The sequence below is a fragment of the Dunckerocampus dactyliophorus genome, chromosome 12 (assembly GCF_027744805.1).
Source record: "Dunckerocampus dactyliophorus isolate RoL2022-P2 chromosome 12, RoL_Ddac_1.1, whole genome shotgun sequence".
Lineage (NCBI taxonomy): Eukaryota > Metazoa > Chordata > Actinopteri > Syngnathiformes > Syngnathidae > Dunckerocampus > Dunckerocampus dactyliophorus.
In genome coordinates this window covers 28,167,086-28,186,915 of record NC_072830.1, presented here as the reverse complement: position 1 = coordinate 28,186,915, position 19,830 = coordinate 28,167,086, and the positions used below count along the sequence as shown (strand labels likewise).

The 19,830-nt window shown below is 40.1% G+C and overlaps 2 protein-coding genes across 2 annotated transcripts; one reads left to right on the top strand and one right to left on the bottom strand.

Annotated features, from left to right (window-relative positions):
* The first annotated feature begins 7,666 nt into the window (after positions 1–7,666).
* On the top strand, positions 7,667–11,045 carry si:dkey-243k1.3 (endonuclease domain-containing 1 protein-like). The gene is made up of 6 exons (XM_054794564.1): positions 7,667–7,695; positions 7,830–7,950; positions 8,044–8,144; positions 8,299–8,413; positions 8,661–8,817; positions 10,522–11,045. Exons 2-6 carry the CDS (start codon positions 7,873–7,875, stop codon positions 10,914–10,916), a joined length of 846 nt encoding a protein of 281 aa, XP_054650539.1. The 5' UTR covers positions 7,667–7,695; positions 7,830–7,872; the 3' UTR covers positions 10,917–11,045.
* Positions 11,046–12,083: 1,038 nt separating this feature from the next.
* On the bottom strand, positions 12,084–17,940 carry LOC129191284 (uncharacterized). The gene is made up of 12 exons (XM_054794493.1): positions 17,241–17,940; positions 16,135–16,336; positions 15,778–16,018; positions 15,420–15,696; positions 15,154–15,331; positions 14,329–14,405; positions 14,051–14,231; positions 13,429–13,677; positions 13,114–13,285; positions 12,772–12,920; positions 12,313–12,609; positions 12,084–12,229 (listed from the first exon to the last, which is right to left on the bottom strand). Exons 1-11 carry the CDS (start codon positions 17,559–17,561, stop codon positions 12,359–12,361), a joined length of 2,298 nt encoding a protein of 765 aa, XP_054650468.1. The 5' UTR covers positions 17,562–17,940; the 3' UTR covers positions 12,084–12,229; positions 12,313–12,358.
* Between the last annotated feature and the right edge of the window lie 1,890 nt (positions 17,941–19,830).

Sequence of the window (19,830 nt, the reverse complement as noted above, 5' to 3'; positions counted from 1 at the left end):
AACAATTCATGCAATGAACATTACAATATATTATTGCTTAATTCATATCCTGCATATACACTATTTATACATGATCCAATGTTTCTGTCAGTTTCTGCATTTATTATTTATTACCCATTCATCTCTACTCAGTCTTTTTATTCAGTTACGAATTGATGATTTTCTATTTATTCATTTATTCCACTCATTTATTATTTTATTTCGTCTTTTTTCTTTTCCTTTTCTCCTCGTCACTGAATAAGTTATCTGTCAACTGCAGCATCAATCTACATTCCTTCCTCTCACCTCACCACAGGAAGTCAACGCATTATCAATGACAAAATGTAAAAGATGAACTATTGGGAGTGTCGACATGTTGAACACAGAATTAATTATCAGTAATCGACAACGGGAAGGAGTAGAATTAAATAAGATTGGCTTTTCCCTCTACGGTGTTCCCAAAATAGCGGAGTAGCCAATTTTCTTTGTTTACAATTATTATATGTTTTAAGGCTATAAAAGCCCTCACCAGACACCTTATACACTTTTCTCATACAGGCATTAGCATTTTCTCACATTTCTCTCTGGTTTAAACACTCTCAAAGTTCAAATTTCGTTCGCTCAATCTACTAGGTCGAACACAAGAAATGATTAAGTGACTCGTGCGTATTCACTCCTCTGACCGTGCTTCATCCTGGCGCCGTTCGCCGTTGGGTTGTAGTGTTTTTGTGTCCTTGTTAAAACATATTGCTCCTCCTCCTCCTTCAACCGAACATTTGTTTAGCCGGTTAGCTTCTTCTTCTGTTGTTTATTGGCGGTTAGCAAGCAGCTCACACAGTTAACTAGTTTGCTAGCGACGATTGGCCACAACAGGAAACGGCACAAAGGAGATCGATTGACAATGGTCTACAGCCAATCGGGACGCAGAACACAGTGAGCAGGTTCTCCCTTAGCCAGTAAGGACTGCTGTGGCTCTATATTTAGCCGGCTATTATCTACTGTGGGTTCCTACTACGCTTGTCCAGGCACATAAACACATACTGAGACTAAGTGGAGCTGCACACATCTTCAACTCTCACATGAGTATACAACACCCTCTACTGGTAGCAGTAGTAAATACAATAACAGACACAGACAACAGAGCACCGATAGATCGCTATGATACATCACAAGGATGCAGAACACAATGCACGTTCATTTCGAAATGAAGAAATAGCATGGGTACACTTGAAAATGAAAGTAGTGCATTTCTTTACAAACTTTGCTGTGCATATTGATGAGTTTTAAAAACGTATTTCTGCTGTATTTGACATTATTAAATCCATGATTTCAGACATGGAAGCTCGTATCCAAGTCCCAGTTGTGCAATGCGCACTTCGGAGACACTCCAAAAACACTGGCAGTGCCGAAATTGGAGCTATATTGTTGTGTCAATAAGGCTGAAAAAGTAGCAAAAGTAACATTTTATATGAATTTTATATCTGAATTTATTAGTGAGAAGATCCCTGCTAGATATTATTTATGACTGTGCCTGCATCATTGCAGACTAAAATTATAATACTACAGTTAAATGAATAACTATATAGTCACAGCTCTTGTATTGGCTTGCTTTACAATTACGCAGATGTACGTAATATTGTAAAGAATCCCTCGTTTATCACAGTTAATTGGTTCGTGATAACTGAATTTTAGCTAAGTGGGATTCCTTTTTTTAGAAATGGAATATTTTCGTAGTAAGAGCATAGAAAACCTGGTTACAACATTGTAAATACAGTTTTTAACATTATTAGAGCTCTCTAGACATGAACTAACACCCCTATAGTGACCTTTACACTCGTATACTCAATATAGTAGACATAATAAGAGTAAATAAGGCATTTAACACTAAATATATAAGACTTGTGCTTGTAGTTGCAATGAATGTGTTCCCGGGGGGAGCAGAGTGAGCGGTGGACAGGAAGTGATGTTGGGGATGTTTCAGAGTTGAGTTTCAGCTTGCCGTGGGTTACGGTCACAACAGTAGCTCATGTTTTTGATCCGTTCCCGTGTGGACAATATTTATCTAACAACATGACGAAAATATAAAACCTTTTAAGTAAAATACATCTACTCACCACAGACGTCAATTTCCTGTTCCTCAGTCAGTCCTTGCGGACATAACTTACCCTGTTGAACAGTTGTGCTCTGATCAACCAATCAAGACTGGTGGTCTGCCTCTTTGCTCTGATCAATCAATCAATCTGGGGGCTTACAAGCTGTCGAATCAGAAGTCATTGGCTAAAAGAACCCAGGCCCATTGCTAACCGTGTGTATGTGACCTGGGCCAGCACTCCTGAATCCGAAGGCCCTGGGCAGATTACACTGATATGGCAACGCATGGAAGCTGAAATCTGATAGGACGAAAATAATAATGATCTAACCTGCACGTACACTACGGGAAGCCCTGCAACCAAGAAAAATGCTACAAAATGAAGATAATAGACTGTTGGGAATATAATTTCATGGAACAAATTGAAACAATTTCAGTTCGAAATGCAGGTTAGTGCTTCTGGTAATGGTTAGGCCAGCAAAGAAAGCCTTGCTGGCCCTGACTGCACACCACCGATGTCACTGTCTTTGAAATCACAACATTCATACCCATGGATAATTTAGAGTTGCCAATTAACGTGACATGCATGTTTCTGGAATGCGGGAGGAAACCGGAGTACCCGGAGAAAACCCACGCACAGGGAGAACACGCAAACTCCACATAGAGAGCGGTATTTCGGACCCAGATCTTACAGATATGTGTGGCCAACAAGCTAACCACTAGGCCACCGTGCATGATTCAAGTATAAAAAAAAATGTAACATTAGCCTAAATATGCATACGTCGTGACTAATATTCACGCACGAAACAGCGTGACTTATTAATGAATATATGTTTGCGCAGTGTGAGTGAATTTGAACCACAAAGTGGCAGGGGACGACTGTGCAGTGTACATTTAGTGATTCGTTTAGTGATTTGTGCTTTGTCTAGGACAGGCTATTTTTCCCCTGATTAAAAAATCTAATGATATGCAGGCCACTTTAATAGCTTCCAAAATCCTAAATCATTTAAGTTCTTACATTTATAGCTACTGTATAGCATTGTATTGCCAAAAAATGTAACTTGTATGAGCTATTTTTGTTATATTTGTCCAAACAAAGGTACCTTTAGTTGTATCAGCCATTGAAATGAACAAGAAACTGAAGAAACAAGGGTGGTCTGATCATTTTTCCATGACTGCATATACAGTATATAAAGAAAAAGCTTTGTGTTGTTATTATTAGTGTCAACATTTTAGATTTTTTCTCTTTACATTGTGCCTTTTTGCTCAGATTTCTCCCTTTTTTTGGTTTAATTTAATTTCTACAATACGGCGAGGGAGGGCCAATAAAAAACAAGCCACGGGCAACACATGGCCCCCAGGCGGCACTTTGGACACCCCTGGTCTATGAGTCATAGTGAATCTATAGAACCACAAACCCAATCAGTTGAACTGAATATATGAATACGTGCTAATACGTCCATCTAAATTCTGGTTGTTTGACGGCCCCACCAACACCAGAGTTATTGTTTTTCTTCTTGAAATCATTCAAAGACAATTTTTCATCTTTCAAAATATCACATCATTAAAAGTACTTGCAATTCCTTTTATTTGTCAGCCATTTGTGGTGGGATGTTTCATGATTATCTGCCCTAGACAGATCAACTGAGACAAAAGCATTGCTAAATGTGTGTTGATAACCAGTAAAGTGGATCATGAATTCGCAGAGAGTGTTTCCCTGATAGTGGAGCACTTGAATAATCTGCAATGCCAATTTCAACAGAAGCAACAGGAAAGCAGGTGCACTGCAAAAGAACAATTCAACACTGCAACCTAGAGGCGGACTGCAGCAACATCAACCCTATAATTCAGTGGTCCCCAACCTTTTTGACCCACGGATTGTGGGTTTGTGTTCCCGCAAATCACGTGTGTGGTAAAGGCAGTGTGCTAGCATGAATTAACTTGAGACAAATGTGCACATTAGCACTCAATAAGTCATCAAAACTTACCTTTATGCATTCCCACATAGTATCAGCATTTGAGACCAAATATGAAGTGAAAGAAAAATGGTAAAAATACAGTAGTAGTCTATCTGTGCGGCATGAGATAAAGTTAGCACACGCACAATGGACATGCGTCAAGTGAGACGGATGTAACAGAGAGAATCCGGCCACTTTTCAAAATAAAACATAAAAAAAAAAGAATGGAAATTATTTTTTCTTTCTGTGCGGCCCGGTACCAAATGACCCGCGGCCTGGGAGTTGGGGATCTCTGCTATAATTGACATGCACCACATGCACTGACCAGTCAGTTGCTTGTGATCGAAATCTAAATCTACATGCTCAAAACAAACTAGGAACTCTTGGATCATGACAAATATTGTTGGGTTAATTAGAAAATGTAATCTTTCACTGATTTTATATTTGAATGTGGTCTCTTTATGCTGTCTGTTTTAGACAGTAAAGTTTAATCAGTCCGGATAATTGTCCTGCATTTATGCTTTATTATCTGTTTGCCCTTTCTAGTTTATGGTGTTTATATGAGGAAAAAGTAGCAATCAAAACATCATCGATCATTAAACATTCAACTCATTCAGTGTCCTTAATAATAAAACAATTACGCTGCGCAAACACAGTGGCAACTTCATGTTCTGTTGCTGAATGTCTAGCAGTCAGATTTATGCTGAGTCGTTAATGTGAAAAATGAATGCCGAGCAGAGTAATGGGAAAATACAGGGCTGATTAAATAAAGCCTTGCTTGCTTTATCTAATCCCCAATGTTCTCTGTTTGTTTGGTCTGGCCTCCGTGGTTCTCTCTGGCTTTATTTCAAATCAACATAATTCAACCTTCAGCTGGCGCTTTCACTTCAATTGACTGTCAACAAGTTCATAAATTAAAGGTGATTGAAACGGTGTCGAGAGCAGTCGTCGGTTGTTCATTGTGACGACAGGGTCAGCATCCATCAACACTCCACATCGAGGTGCCAGAGGTGTTATCGGCGCACAGCACCAACAGTTAGAAAATTGATTTGTCTTCTTCTTGCTTCAGACCTCGCCCTTGCCCTTTCTTTTAGGATTTTCTATTGTTCGCCTTTTGATTGTGTAGGCCAGAGGCGTCCAAACGTTTTCTGCCCAGCAACACATGTAGATATGCTGAGAAGTTAAACATATTTCAAGAAAAAACGACCTCTCAGCTTTGTGCTGTAAGTGAAAAAGCATATTACTAGTATGAACTTCGGTCTTTGCTTTTTTTTCTAAATATTTCAACTTTCTTCTTAAATAATCTTTGTAAATGTACTTCTCGTAATACTATGACTTTATTCCCATAATATTAGAGCTTTTTCTCCAACCTAATTTTCCAAACCTAATTTTCTCACAATATTACGACTTTTAAATAACCCATTTTGTTCTTTAATATTTCAAGTCTAAAATGGCATTATTTTTCCTCATAATATTATGAGTTTATTCTCATAAAATTGTCGCTTTCTTCTCGTTACAATGCAACTTTTTTCTCTTAATATTTGGACTTTATTATCATAAAATTACAGCTGGTTTTTTTTCCCATTTCTGCTGTCCTATTTGGGTTTGTTTTTTTTAATTCACCAACTATTTCATCTTTCTTCTTGTAAATTTTCTTCTCGTAATTTAGATTTTTTTTCTCGTAACACTTTTTACGCAACCTAATTTTCCCAAAATTACAACTTGTTGTTTTTCTAAATATCACAACCTAAAAAAAAAAAGAAATGTTCCTTTAATATTTCAACTTTTTGCTACGAAAAAGAGGTTATTTTTCTTTATAATATCATGACAATATTCTTGTAAAATTACATAAGTGCATATTTAATTACAGAATATACTCCAGATAAAACTGACAGTAAATAATGAAAACAATAATGAGTAATTAAGTGATATTTCCCACTTAACGTTGCTTAATGAGTGGCTGGATAAACACAGGAGGTCAGTATATATAACAGTAAAACAACATAACAGTCTGACTCACGGTGTCATCTTACCGAGAACAACACTAAATTCATCCCACAGCAGCTTAACACTCCAAAAGTATACCTCAGAAATAAACATGTACCATTACAAGTTTAAAACAAAAAAAATTTTAAGGTTTTTCCATAAGGCACACGCGGCTTAGACAGTGGTGCGGCTTATATAAGAACAAATCTGTTTTTTTAAGGTTGAACCTTATTGGGAAGGAGGTCGTTGTTGTTGTTGTTGTTGTTGTTGTTGTTGTTGTTGTTGTAGCTGTTTTGATCTGTGAATTTCAATAATTGTGATTTCATGAATCGTGGGTTGATAATAATCTGTAACCAGCCTTGTGGTTTATCATAATTGGCCTTTTTGTAGCACAGTCAGTGAATGAAGTGTACTTCTTGGAGTTGTTTCCCCATATCGCTACACCATATTCCAGTATAGTAACATCAGAGAACGACAAAGAGTGTGGAGTGATTTTTTGTTCAAATTGTGTTCTCTTGCCATTTTATGTTGTGTATGCTCATTTTATCACCAATTTATGACCCCTAAAAATGTTTTTTTTTAATATCCAGTTTGTTTTTGCCTTTTATAATGTTCAATAAATGAAGCTTTAGTCACATTTGTACCCGCTTTTAACAGCATCAGCCCACGATGAATATTTATACAACATTTTTACTTATATTAATGAATTTGTCAGACTTTTGCCAAATACTTTATGGCGGCTGGAAGTGCAATGAAGTCCGAGAGCTTTGAGGGAGGTTAGCGCACCACCTGTGCTGTGATCTTTGGGAAAACAGCATATGAAACGAGAGATAAACAAGAGCTGTCATGTGCAAAGGTGCAAATAAATCCACCTAATGCGCTTGTTTTATTCCATTTAAATGTCAAGACTACATCGCCGCAACATTATCGCCACTGGATTATAATATGTATTTTATATATATTTATATATCTAGAATTATTAGTTATGAAAAAGTTGTGTATTAGAAATAGTATTGAGTGTATTGAAATGATTCATATCTGATCAAATCAGCTATTCTTTCACAATTGATTTACTATTATGCTAATTGTGTGATTATTATTTGTTATGATTGAAGAAAACCCTGACACATATATGACTACACTGTTAAATTACCTTACCATTTCCATTGTATCATTTTCCCATGTATCACCTGCTAAAAGCTACAGCGGAATACAGCAAGTGAATAAATGTATTAGCATCGGTGCGAAACGTACGAGGGGTAGGATTAAATAAGCTTTGCTTCTTCCTGCTACTTTTGGACACGTGGAACTGCGAATTGAACCGTGTGACGTACTGCACTGTAACTTGTATGCATGTTCAAATTAAATGAAACCATTACCATTACCATAATTCCACCAAAGCACACATAATCTGTGTCAGGTAAATACTCATACTCTATCAATAACCTGAAGTCTTAACCACAGTGACCATAACCACAAAAAATGCATGATTGTGTATGATATCATAGGTACTTGTATTCAATTGTATTTAATTCAGGACCCCGTCAAAAAAAACACAAACTGTATCCTCACGTGTTGACTGTTGAGTTGGGATAATCAAACGGGGTGAAAGGTGATGTGAAGTCATACATAAGACTCTCTCACCTCGGTGCACACTGTGGCAGCTGGTGAGTGGAGCACATGGTGAGTAAAAGCACACTTCTAGTTTTCTTGGCTGACATTTCGATTCTTTTGAATACATGTTTTTTTTTTATACTTAGTCTACCCTAACCCTACCCCATGTCATTCTTGACACATGCTATTCATCTTCATTCTAGGCCAGACAGGACCCATAAGTTGTTACCAAAACGTTTGCCCGAAATGGAAACCCTGGTAACTCTGTGCACTCTCCTGTCGCTCCTCTTTGTTGTTCGTGCAGACCTTGTGGCACAATTTCAGGTTTGTGTCTACAATACATTTGCTTCTAAATGCTTTAGTAAAATGCTTCTCTTTCTGTAAATCAATTCCTCTTTTTTTTTTTTTTTGCCCCAGGATGTGCCAGAATGCATGAAGTACTTCTACAAAAGTCAAGTACCAAAATACCAGGCTTCTATACCTGGCACTGCACGCCTCTGTCAGCGCTTTGCAAACAGGTGAAATGAACATTTGTATGGCATGAAATGTACCATTGACAAAGGTATTGGGATAGTTGGCTAATACCCCTAAAGAAAAACGGAAACGCTGGCACTCACCTTGATAACTTTGCCATGTCTGGGATTTATCTCAACAGTCTGTTTGCACCAGCAGGTATCACTTTGCCACCCTGTATGACACCAACCATCGTATTGCAGTTTACTCTGCATACATTTTCCAACCCAGCAATGGAGGTGGTCGGGAGAGACGGTGGTTTGTAGAGCCCCAGGTTGGTACCACACTCAAAAATGACAAATGATTCAGCCCCCATTGTGAGTTGATTTTATTTTTGTACATACATATACTGTACGAAATTCAGCCAACAAAAAATAGCAACCGGGTGTTTTTGTTTCGTTGGTTGATTACAAACTGCAAGTTTATCTGCAATTACGGTTGAATTATCATGCCCCAATGTCAGCTGGAGGGGAAGAGAGATGGGCATTCCGCTACAATGAGAGTTTGTGATTTTAACATAGCTGGTAAAGCCATCCTGGCAAGCTGAGATGAAGGATGGTTATTGGCTGGGGAAAGACCATCCTGGGGTCTACCTGGGCGAGAAGCAAGCTCTCAATGAGGACTACACACACTCAGGCTTTGACCGAGGTCACCTTAACCCTAATGGACACCATGCAGGTATAGAAAAGCGTCTGTCATTTCCATCTTTTTTTATATAAAACATTCACTCACTTATCAACAACACTTTCATATTCAGTGCATTATGATCTGACCAGTGGTGGCAATGCACCTCAGACAGTGTTGTTTTTGGCAGCTACTTTATTTTTAGTCCTTTGGATGAAAATGCTTCTTGCTTTAGTCACATTTTAGTCAATTCTATATGTGATAGTTTTAGTCCAGATTTAGTCGACAAAAAAAAGGTTAAAAAAGTAAAAAAATAAACATATATATACAGAATTTATGTCAATATGTATTGGAAATTCCGCACAGCGGCCAAGTGGTTAGCATGTTGGCGTCTGGGTTCAAATCAAGTTTGTATGTTCTTCCCGTGTGTGCGTGCGTGCGTCCATGTGTGGGTTTTTCTCCGGGTACTCCGCTGTCCTCCCACATCCAAAAACATTAATTGCCGACTCTTAAGTGTGTGAATGATTGCTTGTCTGCATGTGCCCTGCAATTGACTGGCAACCAGTCCAGGGTGTACCCTGCCTCTCCACCAAAGTCAGGCTCCAGCGAACCCCCGCGACCCTAGTGAGGATAAGCGGCATAGAAAACAGATGGATGGAAGCATCGGAAATTGGATGAGGAAAGTAAAACAAAGAGGGGATAAAGTTACTCTTTGTATACAAAGCACACCTGTAAAAGTCGGTACATCATATCTTAAAAAATGTAACACCCTCACAATAGGCAGAAATGTCATGCATTTTAAATCTGATAGTCCATGGGGGCCCTAACCTCAGGGCCGAACCAGGCCATGGGAAACTTTCAGGTGCACTGATACTGAAAAAATACACTTTAAAAAAATATATTTTTAAAAAGTACATACATTTTTATGTAAATACCTATCAATTTTGGAAATATAGGCCATTATTTTATTTTTACAAATCCCCCAGTTTTTGCATGATTATGTTGTTTGTTGAGAGCAGCAACCCGTCCCCCTTTGTCCTTGAATGCACCATCGTGCGTGTGCCTGCTTTCTCCCACTACTGCAGTGTATTGTTCCCGCTTTTCTTTCACCTCATATTTTGTCCTAAATGCTGTAAGTATGTAAGTTTAGATGACGTTATTGAGTGCTAATGGGTATACGTATTTGGCGGTGCACAACAAGTTCATTCATGCTTGCATGCTGCCCTCACCTCTCTGAAAAACAAACTCCAGGCTCGTACTGGTGGATGGTGTGTTTGTGTGCATTTTGATGATTTAATTTGATGTTGTTACTGTCTTTGTTTTACACAATACACAATAAATAAGATATGTCACATCGCTATTACATTTTTGGGAGCACAAGCTGGTCCCTGCGTCCAAAAAGGTTGGGGACCGCTGTGAGACCACCCACCGACATTTACGTCCAGTTTCGTCATGTCAGTGAAAACTCACACGCGACTCGTCACATTTTATCCATCAAAGAGCCATGTTTAGCTCATCCCCGTCTCGTTTTCGTCATGGAAAAAAGGCTCGTCAACTGAATAACTTTGCGACGAAAACAACACTGACCTCACAGAAGCTCAGGTAGTTTTTCAGATATGTAATCATGTGATGTTCCTGAATGTGCACTGGATTGGTTTTAGCATCTTTACTGTACAAAAGTGGCCCCTTGCATTCTTATGTATGCATGCATGTATGCAAAATGGCTTTAAATCTCACTTCTCTCTGCTTTCTCGTCAGTCCCTGGCCGCAACGCCACTTTCACCCTCACCAACGTGGTTCCTCAGAACCCCAAACTGAACCAAAACGCATGGAGAATCCATGAGTCTCAGCTCACTGAGCTTTTCCGTGATAAGTGCTCCAAGGCCTACGTTCTGGTCGGCGCTGTTCCCTCCGCAGCTAACTGGATTGTCAAGAACAATGTGAAGCGTGTCAACATCCCGGACTACCTGTGGAATGCTTTCTGCTGTTTGGACAACAATGACAAGCCCGTTCGGGGGGGCGCCGCCGCAGCCAGGAACACGGAGGACAATTGGGTGGAGAAACTTTCCCTGGATGAACTGGGAGAGTTCTTGCAGCAGTTCTCAAATCAACCAGTGGGCGAGCTGTTCCACAACAACTGCATGGCAGATTAATTTGATGATCCACACATTGTAAAGAAATATTTTGGAAAATTTGTAAAAATGGAAAACATAATGAAGCATCCTTTCCTGAGACTGTGCTCATCTCATCTACCTGTGAATAAAAATGACTGATCAAGTTTATCACGTTCTCTTTCCCATTGACAGTAAAGGATATAGGGCACACACGGTGCTTGAACCCAGTGAAAGGTTATATTAGACACTACTTAGTTATCACTGTCTATTTCATAGGAGCAGATCCTTTCACATACTCAAAAATAGCATCTTTATCCTCCATGATGGTTGCGGCGTTTGAGCAGCTTGGACTGCGCGTACAGGCAATGTTGATTTCTCCACTCCACTTTTCACTTTCGTTTTCTTTTATGCGCTGCCCCCAGAAGAGTCTGCCACACTGTCCTGGGAGACATAATGGAGCTCGATGTTAAAAAGTTACCATAAAAGAACAAAATGACGTTGTCCTCCCTCTGTGTAGCAACGCGATTATGTATTACTGCGCATGTGTAAGTAACATGTTCCCTTTTTATTTTTGTACAGCATTAAGGACAAATTATACTGATTTTAGGGCCTTTGTATTGAGTTCTGGACTCCTATAGAGCAGCTACACACGATAACCCACACAGAAAGCTTTCTAGACCTTCCAGACTCCGCGCCTCTTCCTGCAGTGTTTCGGTCTGTGTAATTTACTCCACCGCCAGCCCTGTCAAGAACGCAATCAGTTCAACGCATGTGCAGAACGCATCTACATCCGGTCGGTTTATTTTTCAGCAGTCACATGTTAGGCATGTGTAATCTACGCCATCCGTCGATCTATTAAAGTAAAAAGTATTCATTACGTTAAGTTCAGTATTTGTAGTTAATTAGTAGGCTAATTCCCGGCTGAATGTGCTATTTTTCCCCGAAATGTTCTCTTTTTTTTTTCCACACAGGTTGTAAGAAGAATTAACCAAGAGCCAAATCCTCCAACATGCATGACTGATCATCCGGGCCTACAACCAAACCGTTTAAATCCATACACCTTACAAAACATAAACGACATATCCAGAGCAGAGCAGACTATGGACGTCTGAGGAGAACAGTGGAAGAGTACGATTTTCATGTTGCTTGCTCTTACATATAAACAAATATTTTCCTCTTCTGTGTACAAACACGATACAACATTAAGAGAAGTAAATAAGTTTATTTACAATATAAAGTGCACTGTAACCATGTTTACATAAAAAATACACAAACAAATGTGCACACGGTTGACCTATTTCTCCTGGGATTCACACGTCGTATGTAAAGATCATCACCTGATGCAGCAACATCTGTAACACAAAGAGTAATTCATTTGGTGAAATGATGAGTGTCTTCTTCTCCGTCCTTCAGATGTTTCCGGCGTCTTGCATACTTTGTAAGCTGGTGGTGGGGATACCGGGGTCGACATGTCAGGGTCATCATCCCGTCGTGTGTTGTGTGCCGGATATGCCAGGAGTTTCCTGATCCCTCTGGTCGCTACGGTGGCTTCCGCTATCCGCACCTCGACTGAATCTAGAGACATGTGTGGCGATCACCTCCTCCTTCGACGGTCTCTCAAACTGTGCACAGACTTCGTCTGGGATGGGGATTTCTTTGAGTTCCTCTGTGTACTTGGTGGGGTCCTCCAAAACCTCCTCAAAAACCAGCCTCATCAGGTCACGGACATATCCTGGAAAATGTTTACATTGTAGTGATGCATTTTTTTCACATTTACTTCTTACCATGTCTCCAAATGGTGAATGTAGTGTCCTAGTTATTTTATAGTCTGACTGCAGTTTTGGACTTTTACATTACCGTACTTGAAAAATTGAAGTTGTTTGTTTATACTCACGGAAAGTTGGCTTTGTTTTAACTGGCTTCGCGGTCGCTTGCCCCTTCTTATACTTCGGGAAGGTGACCTTGTACACAGCTTTGCCCTCCAAAGTTTTTGATCGTTCCAGTTGTGCATTTTCAGTGAAATGCATGGCAGCTAGGTACAGCCTAAAAAAAATAAAGGATAAAGTCTGAGTCTATAATTGAAGTCTGAAAAAAAAGCATGCTAAAAAGTCCAATGAATGGGGGGAAAAAACATTTACGTAATATGAAATTTTAAAACAAGAGTCTTTTTGTTGTACATAACAGTTAACAGATGCCACAAACTAATAATGCTATTTACCCCAAACATAATTATTACCTGCACAGCATCCCAATGTAGGAGAAAACAACATTCTTTGGTGCAAAGTGCAAAATGACCCTATAGAAAGACTCAAGTGAAGAAGTCTGATGGTGTTCACTTAGTTTTTCCACATCCCGGAGAATTCTTTTATTGACTAATAATTTTTCAACTTTGTGCAAGGGCAGTGTGCCTGAAATGTCAGAAAGACACATTCAATTGGTCAAAATCCTCATTGCAATTTTTCTGTAACAGAAACATTTATTTGTTTGTATTGCATATTTTCATCATGTTTTTGTAGAAGAAATGATGAAGTCCAAAATACTTGATACATACATGGCTGAAACCACTTGCTGGAGTCTGTGGAGAGCTGGTCAGCATGAAGACACTTGGGGTATAGTGGATCATCATGTGAGTGAACATCCTGAATGTGATTTATGATGGACTTCCATTTTGCTGCCTTTTCTGGTCCTGATTTTGAAGACGTGGCGGTCCAGTACATGTGGTTTTTAATTGCAGGCAACCACCTCTGCAACACTGCACAGTCCTTGTTTTTTGCTAGTGCCTGCAACTTTTTAGACAAGGCTGACAAGACAGAATTGTACAATGTATTTAAAATAATATTCCACTTTTCGAGTATAATCCACTCAATATGTACTCGCCTATATGCTGATGTGATGATGGGTGAAGATCTCCAGTTCACAAAACAATCCTGGAGTAAATTCAGCAGAAAACAGTTGTGTTTGTTTTCTGTTCTCAAACTCCTGCTGGAGTTCCAGCAGGATTGTTTTGCAAACTGAAGATCTTCACCCATCCTCACATCAGCATATAGGTGAGTACATATTGAGCAGGTTATTGTTGAAAAGTGGAATGTCGCTTTAAACATGTGCACAACTTTGAGTCAATGTTATGCGTTTCAGGCAATATTAATTATTCTCCAATGGTTTCTAGTAATTACCTTTCTCAAGGTGCCAAACATCATAGTACTGGGTGATCCCACGTTCACTCAGAAATGTCTGCACCTGTGTGTGGCGGTCAGTCACAATGTAATCCACTTTTACGTTGTTTTTTTCCAGATGGTCAAGTCCTCGTTTCAGTCCTTCTTTCTCCATATGTACAGTGCCGCTCACCTCATTGCTCTGTTGATGCACAAATATTTATGGACTTGTTTACATTACAAAAAAGGAAACGCACTCAGATCTTGTTCACTCTCAATCCATGTAAATGTAACGTTACCTGTACAAGTTGGATGTCCATTATGTTGTTGCTGTCCAGGTGCATCAGTGTGTAGCAGCCAAATTTTACAGAGTGTCCTTTTATGTATGAGAAAATTAGACATAAATAGAATGAATTAGCATGAGTACATTAGTTGTACTTTTATGTTATCACCCATATGCCTGTCACGATAAGAAATTTAGCTGGTCGATAATTGTCATGAAATTATAATGAACTTTAATTACCATTAAAGTTTATCATTCGATGATCGCTGTGTCATGTCACACTTGAGCCACTAGATGGTACTCAAGTGTAGTGTATCTGTAAGAGGCACAGAAGATGCCAACTATAACACTTCGGGTATCGCCCGCCCGGCACTATACATTCACTTTGCGCCCCAGCAAGCGCCGGGACGAAACTAGCGCTTTTGTGCGTTCACCCATATTAGCGTTTGCTCGCTAACTGCTAGCTAGCACTCAGTGTACTCAATCACTCCGTAGCCTAGCACCCGCCTCCACGTACTGTGACAAGACGCTGAATAGCTGTCAGGAGGCTCACTCTTTCCCTTAATTTAACTATACATTACTATACAACCATTGCGCTGAGACACAAGCAGAGTGAACCCTCTCACATCAGCCTGTGTGCTACAGCAAGACGAGGAAATGGAACAGCCCTAAGTAGATGTCGCACTTGTCGAATTACCGAGGCATCAAAATTATCGACCTCGTTTTTTTCTATCGTTCAATTAATGGTTTTATCGATTATCGTGACAGGCCTAATCACCGATTACCAAGCACAATGTTAAAAAGTAAAGCAAGTCATTTGGTATTGAATGACTCTCCTCACCTGGCGTGTCTGCTCTCATAGCTCCACTCACTGCGATACTGCTTTCCTGTTTCAGAATATGAAACAGAGTCTGCTGATCCTTTCTCCATTTGTGGTTTATTGCGGGTTCCAGAAGATTCCGGGCATGCCTCCTGAAGGTGTCATAATTATACATCTGGACATTCATGGCTTTGAATATCTGGAAAACATACAAGGTAAACATATATTGCAATTTCAGTATAAAGCAAACTACATGTTTTTTGTACATGCTACAGATGCTCCAATACCTTGTCCACCTGAATGAAGGATCCACCAGTAAAATAAATAGCTGCAGACATTTGGAGGTTTCCCGCAGGAGTGTTTCCTCTCAATGGCTGGCTCTGCCATTTTCTGGTATACTGGCAGTTCAGGCAAAGCTGAGTATAGGCCACATATGTCCCCAGTCTCCGTGGCTGCACCTGGCAGTCCCGCTTGCACACCGGACAGGTTTGGAATAGCTCTACCAGACAGCTCTCAAATACAATGTACTTTGCATCATTGTAGTCCGTCCTTGACTCTTTTCCACTATCAGGAGGGGAAAAAATCCTCAGTTATTTACATAAACAGACCTAATGGTGAAAATCGTTTGCTGTATTGGCATCTTACCTAATTTCAGATGGCTCTGTAATGAAGTCACTGGGTTCGTATGTTGAGTCGTGTGGAACAATAGTTTCTTCTTCCTCGTCCTTGCTCTTGCTCTCTTCAAATTCAAGGCGTGGTCTCTTTGCTGGTCTGGCCCCCTGTAAAGGTGCAAAACCCCTCACTTGCGTGGAAGAAAACTGAAACCCTGCGTCCAGCTGTCTAGTCTCTGTGCCAACATTCTGGACTGAAACAGTTGCCTGGGTCCCTGATGAGGAAGAAACAAAGAAAGAATTAGAGAATTTAGTTCATGATATTGTGATGCAAGTGAATATACTGCATTATATATTGTGATGTAAGTTTTTGTCCTAATTACATACGCACCTTTGCTTCTCACGTGTTGCCTCAGCGTACTGTAGGACAGCTGTGTGGCTACAGATTTTGTGGCTGGATACAACAACATCTTGGTGCCAACAGATACCATGTGAGGGTTGAACTGTGTTTCACAAGTTGCAGTAGATACAGGCTCCGTTTGGCATCCCACGTGTCTGTGTTTTGGCCTTGGCAGGATCTGTTGTGATGTACTCTAATTGGGAAAGGACAATGACCACATGAACTCAATAACATTGTTAAATAATAATGAAGAAACATGTTTCGTTTCCAGAATGAAAGTGTCAGTGAGCTACTTGTGTTTTGTTACATTTATCTGATGCAGAGCTTATTTTAATGTAAAATGGATTGTTTTCCTTCAAAACAAAATTTGTTTCATAATCAAAATAGAGCTAAACTTGCTCTATGGTGACTTCTTTCAGGTCTTATGCCACGAATGCCCCCGCCCCCCAAAAAAACAACATTTTAGTCCTGGTTTAGACCTGGGTTTAGATCAGGTTCAGTCCTAGTTTTAGCTCTATTTTAGTCCTGGTTTGGTTCTGGTTTTACTTGTTTAGATCTGGTTTAGACTTGATATAGTCCTGGGGTTTGACCTGGTTTAGCCCTGCTTTAGTCCTGGCTTTAGCCCTATTCAGTCCTGGTTTAGTCCTGATTCAGTCCTAGTTTTAGTTCTGGTTTTAGCCCCGGTTCTGTCCTGGTTTAGTAACCTAAAAAATCGAACTTGTAATACTTAAAAAATTAATAAACCCTTTGGAGAGTTACTTGAAAAGTGATTAGGAGATACTGGCAGCTCACGAGCTACTGGCTGGAGACCCCTGACTTACAGTGTAAGCAATCTTGGCACAACATCGGTAGTGGAAATGGTGTCATTACACGATTGCGGGACTACCCGTGTTTAAAATACTCGTGTAGACCCACTGATTGTGGTGAGAAAAGGCAATTAGCAGCTCCAGAAATCAGTGCGCTTGTAATTTGCATGCACGCTGGTAACACCCCCTCTGCTCCTTATATGCACTCTATAATGCTACACAGACAACCGCTTTTGTCCGACTACATACACAAAATAAACACAGTTAGGACACTGATAAATTGTTACTTACAGCTAGCTCTTTTGACTCTTCAACACGACCAAGCAACGTTGGAAAGGCGTCGGATTTCAGCAACAGTTTGGCGGATAGTCCAGCTTCGTATTGGCCCATGTTCACAAAACGGTCCCGTGTGAAGTGCCGTTGACAGATGAGCATATGTATCTCTTGCTGCTCGGGAATCAGCAATTTCAACCACTTCTGCCTGATGCTTGCCTCTTTAGGAAGGCTAAACAAAATCAGCTTTCCCTCACACCCGAAGAAACATTTCCTAGGAGCCATTGCTCTTTCTCTTGCTCTTCTTTCTCTTCTTCTTCGTCTTCTTCTGGCATCCATTACTTTGGCGCATTACCGCCCCCTTTCAGTTGTGTCTTAGCTGGAGTCACCACCTCACTAGTTCCACACGGAAACATATACTCCCTTCCCCATAATAAATAGAACACATTGATTCTTCACCCTAAATACACCGTCCCTCATATACTATCGAACAACCCTGTGCTTCTTAAATAGTCAAACAACTTTCTTTGGTATGTCCTTCCACCCATATTCAGTAGTCCTATTAGTGATATTTCTTCCATTCCCATTAGTTCCCTTCTCATCACCTCCCTTTGTGCATTATATCAGTATCAACAGACTCCTCTTCCTGACATTCCTCTTACTCCTGCCTTTACTCCGGAGTATAGATTGTTCTGCTGCTGCAATGATTGTTGAGACATTGCGCAAAGTGCTAACTAACACGGTGAAATCCTCGACAACAGAGCAAAGCAGTGCTGGGGGGGGGCAGGCCCATATAAGGAAGTCTGGGTTGCGTGAACAGCAGGACTAGGTGTTTAAAAAAAAAACAAAAAAAATGACGAATTATATTATTTTTTTGAGGAAAATGACTGTACATATAGCTTATTTTGCAGTTTTACCAACTACAGTTGAAAAAAAAAGCTGCCACAGGCAGAACTGCACCTCCATCCAAGCACGTGAGACAATGCACAATACGAGGAAGTCCAAAAGATGAGAGCCTTAATGAAAAGGATTTATTATTGGTTCTTTAATCAAATATATAGCATTTGGTTAAAAACAAAGAAAAATAGATTTGATTTAATGTAAATGTAATTATTTGCATAGCTGATGCTATAGATACAAAAGTGATGTGTAGAATGTTTTTGTTATTAATACAAAAATAATATATATTACAAATTTTGTATAAAATATTTATATATACTATATATATATTATATATAGTATATATAAACAATATATGTATGCATAATAATTTACATGTCATTTTTAAAATTTGTAGTCCAAATCAGTCCATCAGCATGCGCCTGCGATAGAACGACGATGTCATTTGGCGGAAGAATCTACGAATCCTCCTCAAGATGCTCTTGCTGGTTCCATTGGCACCCTTTTGATTTGGGGGAATGAGCTGCTCTTCATCAAACAATGTGGTGTCTTTGTGTGTCAGCAGACTCCTGCTGCCAGGATTGGCCAGGTGTGTCGTTGTGATGAAAGGATGCTGCAAGGCTTCTGCGGCAGAGATTCTCTGAAGCCCGTCCACATGCAGGATGCGTTTCAGCAGGTTCATGAATGCTTTCCTTTCCTCAAGCTCACCCTCTGCACTCCCTCCCTCAAGGGGGGGCAGAACCAGATCTTCCAACGGTTTGGCAAGGTGTTTGCAACCACTGGGCTCTTTTGGTTTCTCATTGTTGGCTGCTTCGTACTCCTCTGGTGTCATGAATCTATAATGAAAATAGCCAACGTCCTCATCCTCAGTGAAATAGTTTTCAGTGTATTTTCCCGTCTGCAGCACGTGGTCGTCAGGCTGGCCCATAAGACTAATAATGCGTTTCATCATCTGATATTCACAGTTGACACAGAATAGGTTCCCAGGCAGGAGGAGGAAGGCCAGGATGCAGCCGACACTCCAGACATCAATGTTCTCATTGTAAGGGAGACCGAGGGTTATTTCCGGAGCTCTGTAACCCACTGGCTGTATATCCAACCCTTTCTTGATTTTGGATGCTAGGATAGCATTGCCAAAATCGATCAGTTTCACCCTCAGCGGCTGTTCTTTCCTGTTAACAAGCATAATATTGTCAGGTTTGATGTCAGTATGTACAATACCGATAACCTTCAGGGAGTCCAAGGCCACCAGCAGCTGATGGGCAATGACGCGGATTTCATCTAGAGACAGTGGCTGGCGCTGTCGTTCTTCCATTAGATGGATGAGATTACAGTCCAGTATCTCAAACACCAGACAGATGTTTCCTTCATGCTCAAAGTGCTCATAAAACCTGACCATATTGGTCCTATCAGGATCCAAGACACTGATCTGCTTGAGCATGAACAGCTCTTTCTCGTAGTCTTGTTTGACATGAGCGTCATGCTTGAGGATCTTAATAGCCACTGTCTCCATAGTGTACACATTTTTGCACATTGCCACTTTTCCAAAGTAGCCTTCTCCAATAAAATTCAGGACAGAGTAAGTGTTGCAGTGGCTGTACAAGACCTTGCCGAGCTTGACTTCATGTTTTGCCATGCTCACTGCGAGACAAGTGTGGAGAAAAAAAAAAGATTGAGTATTCTTGAACACACAAAATTGCATGAAACA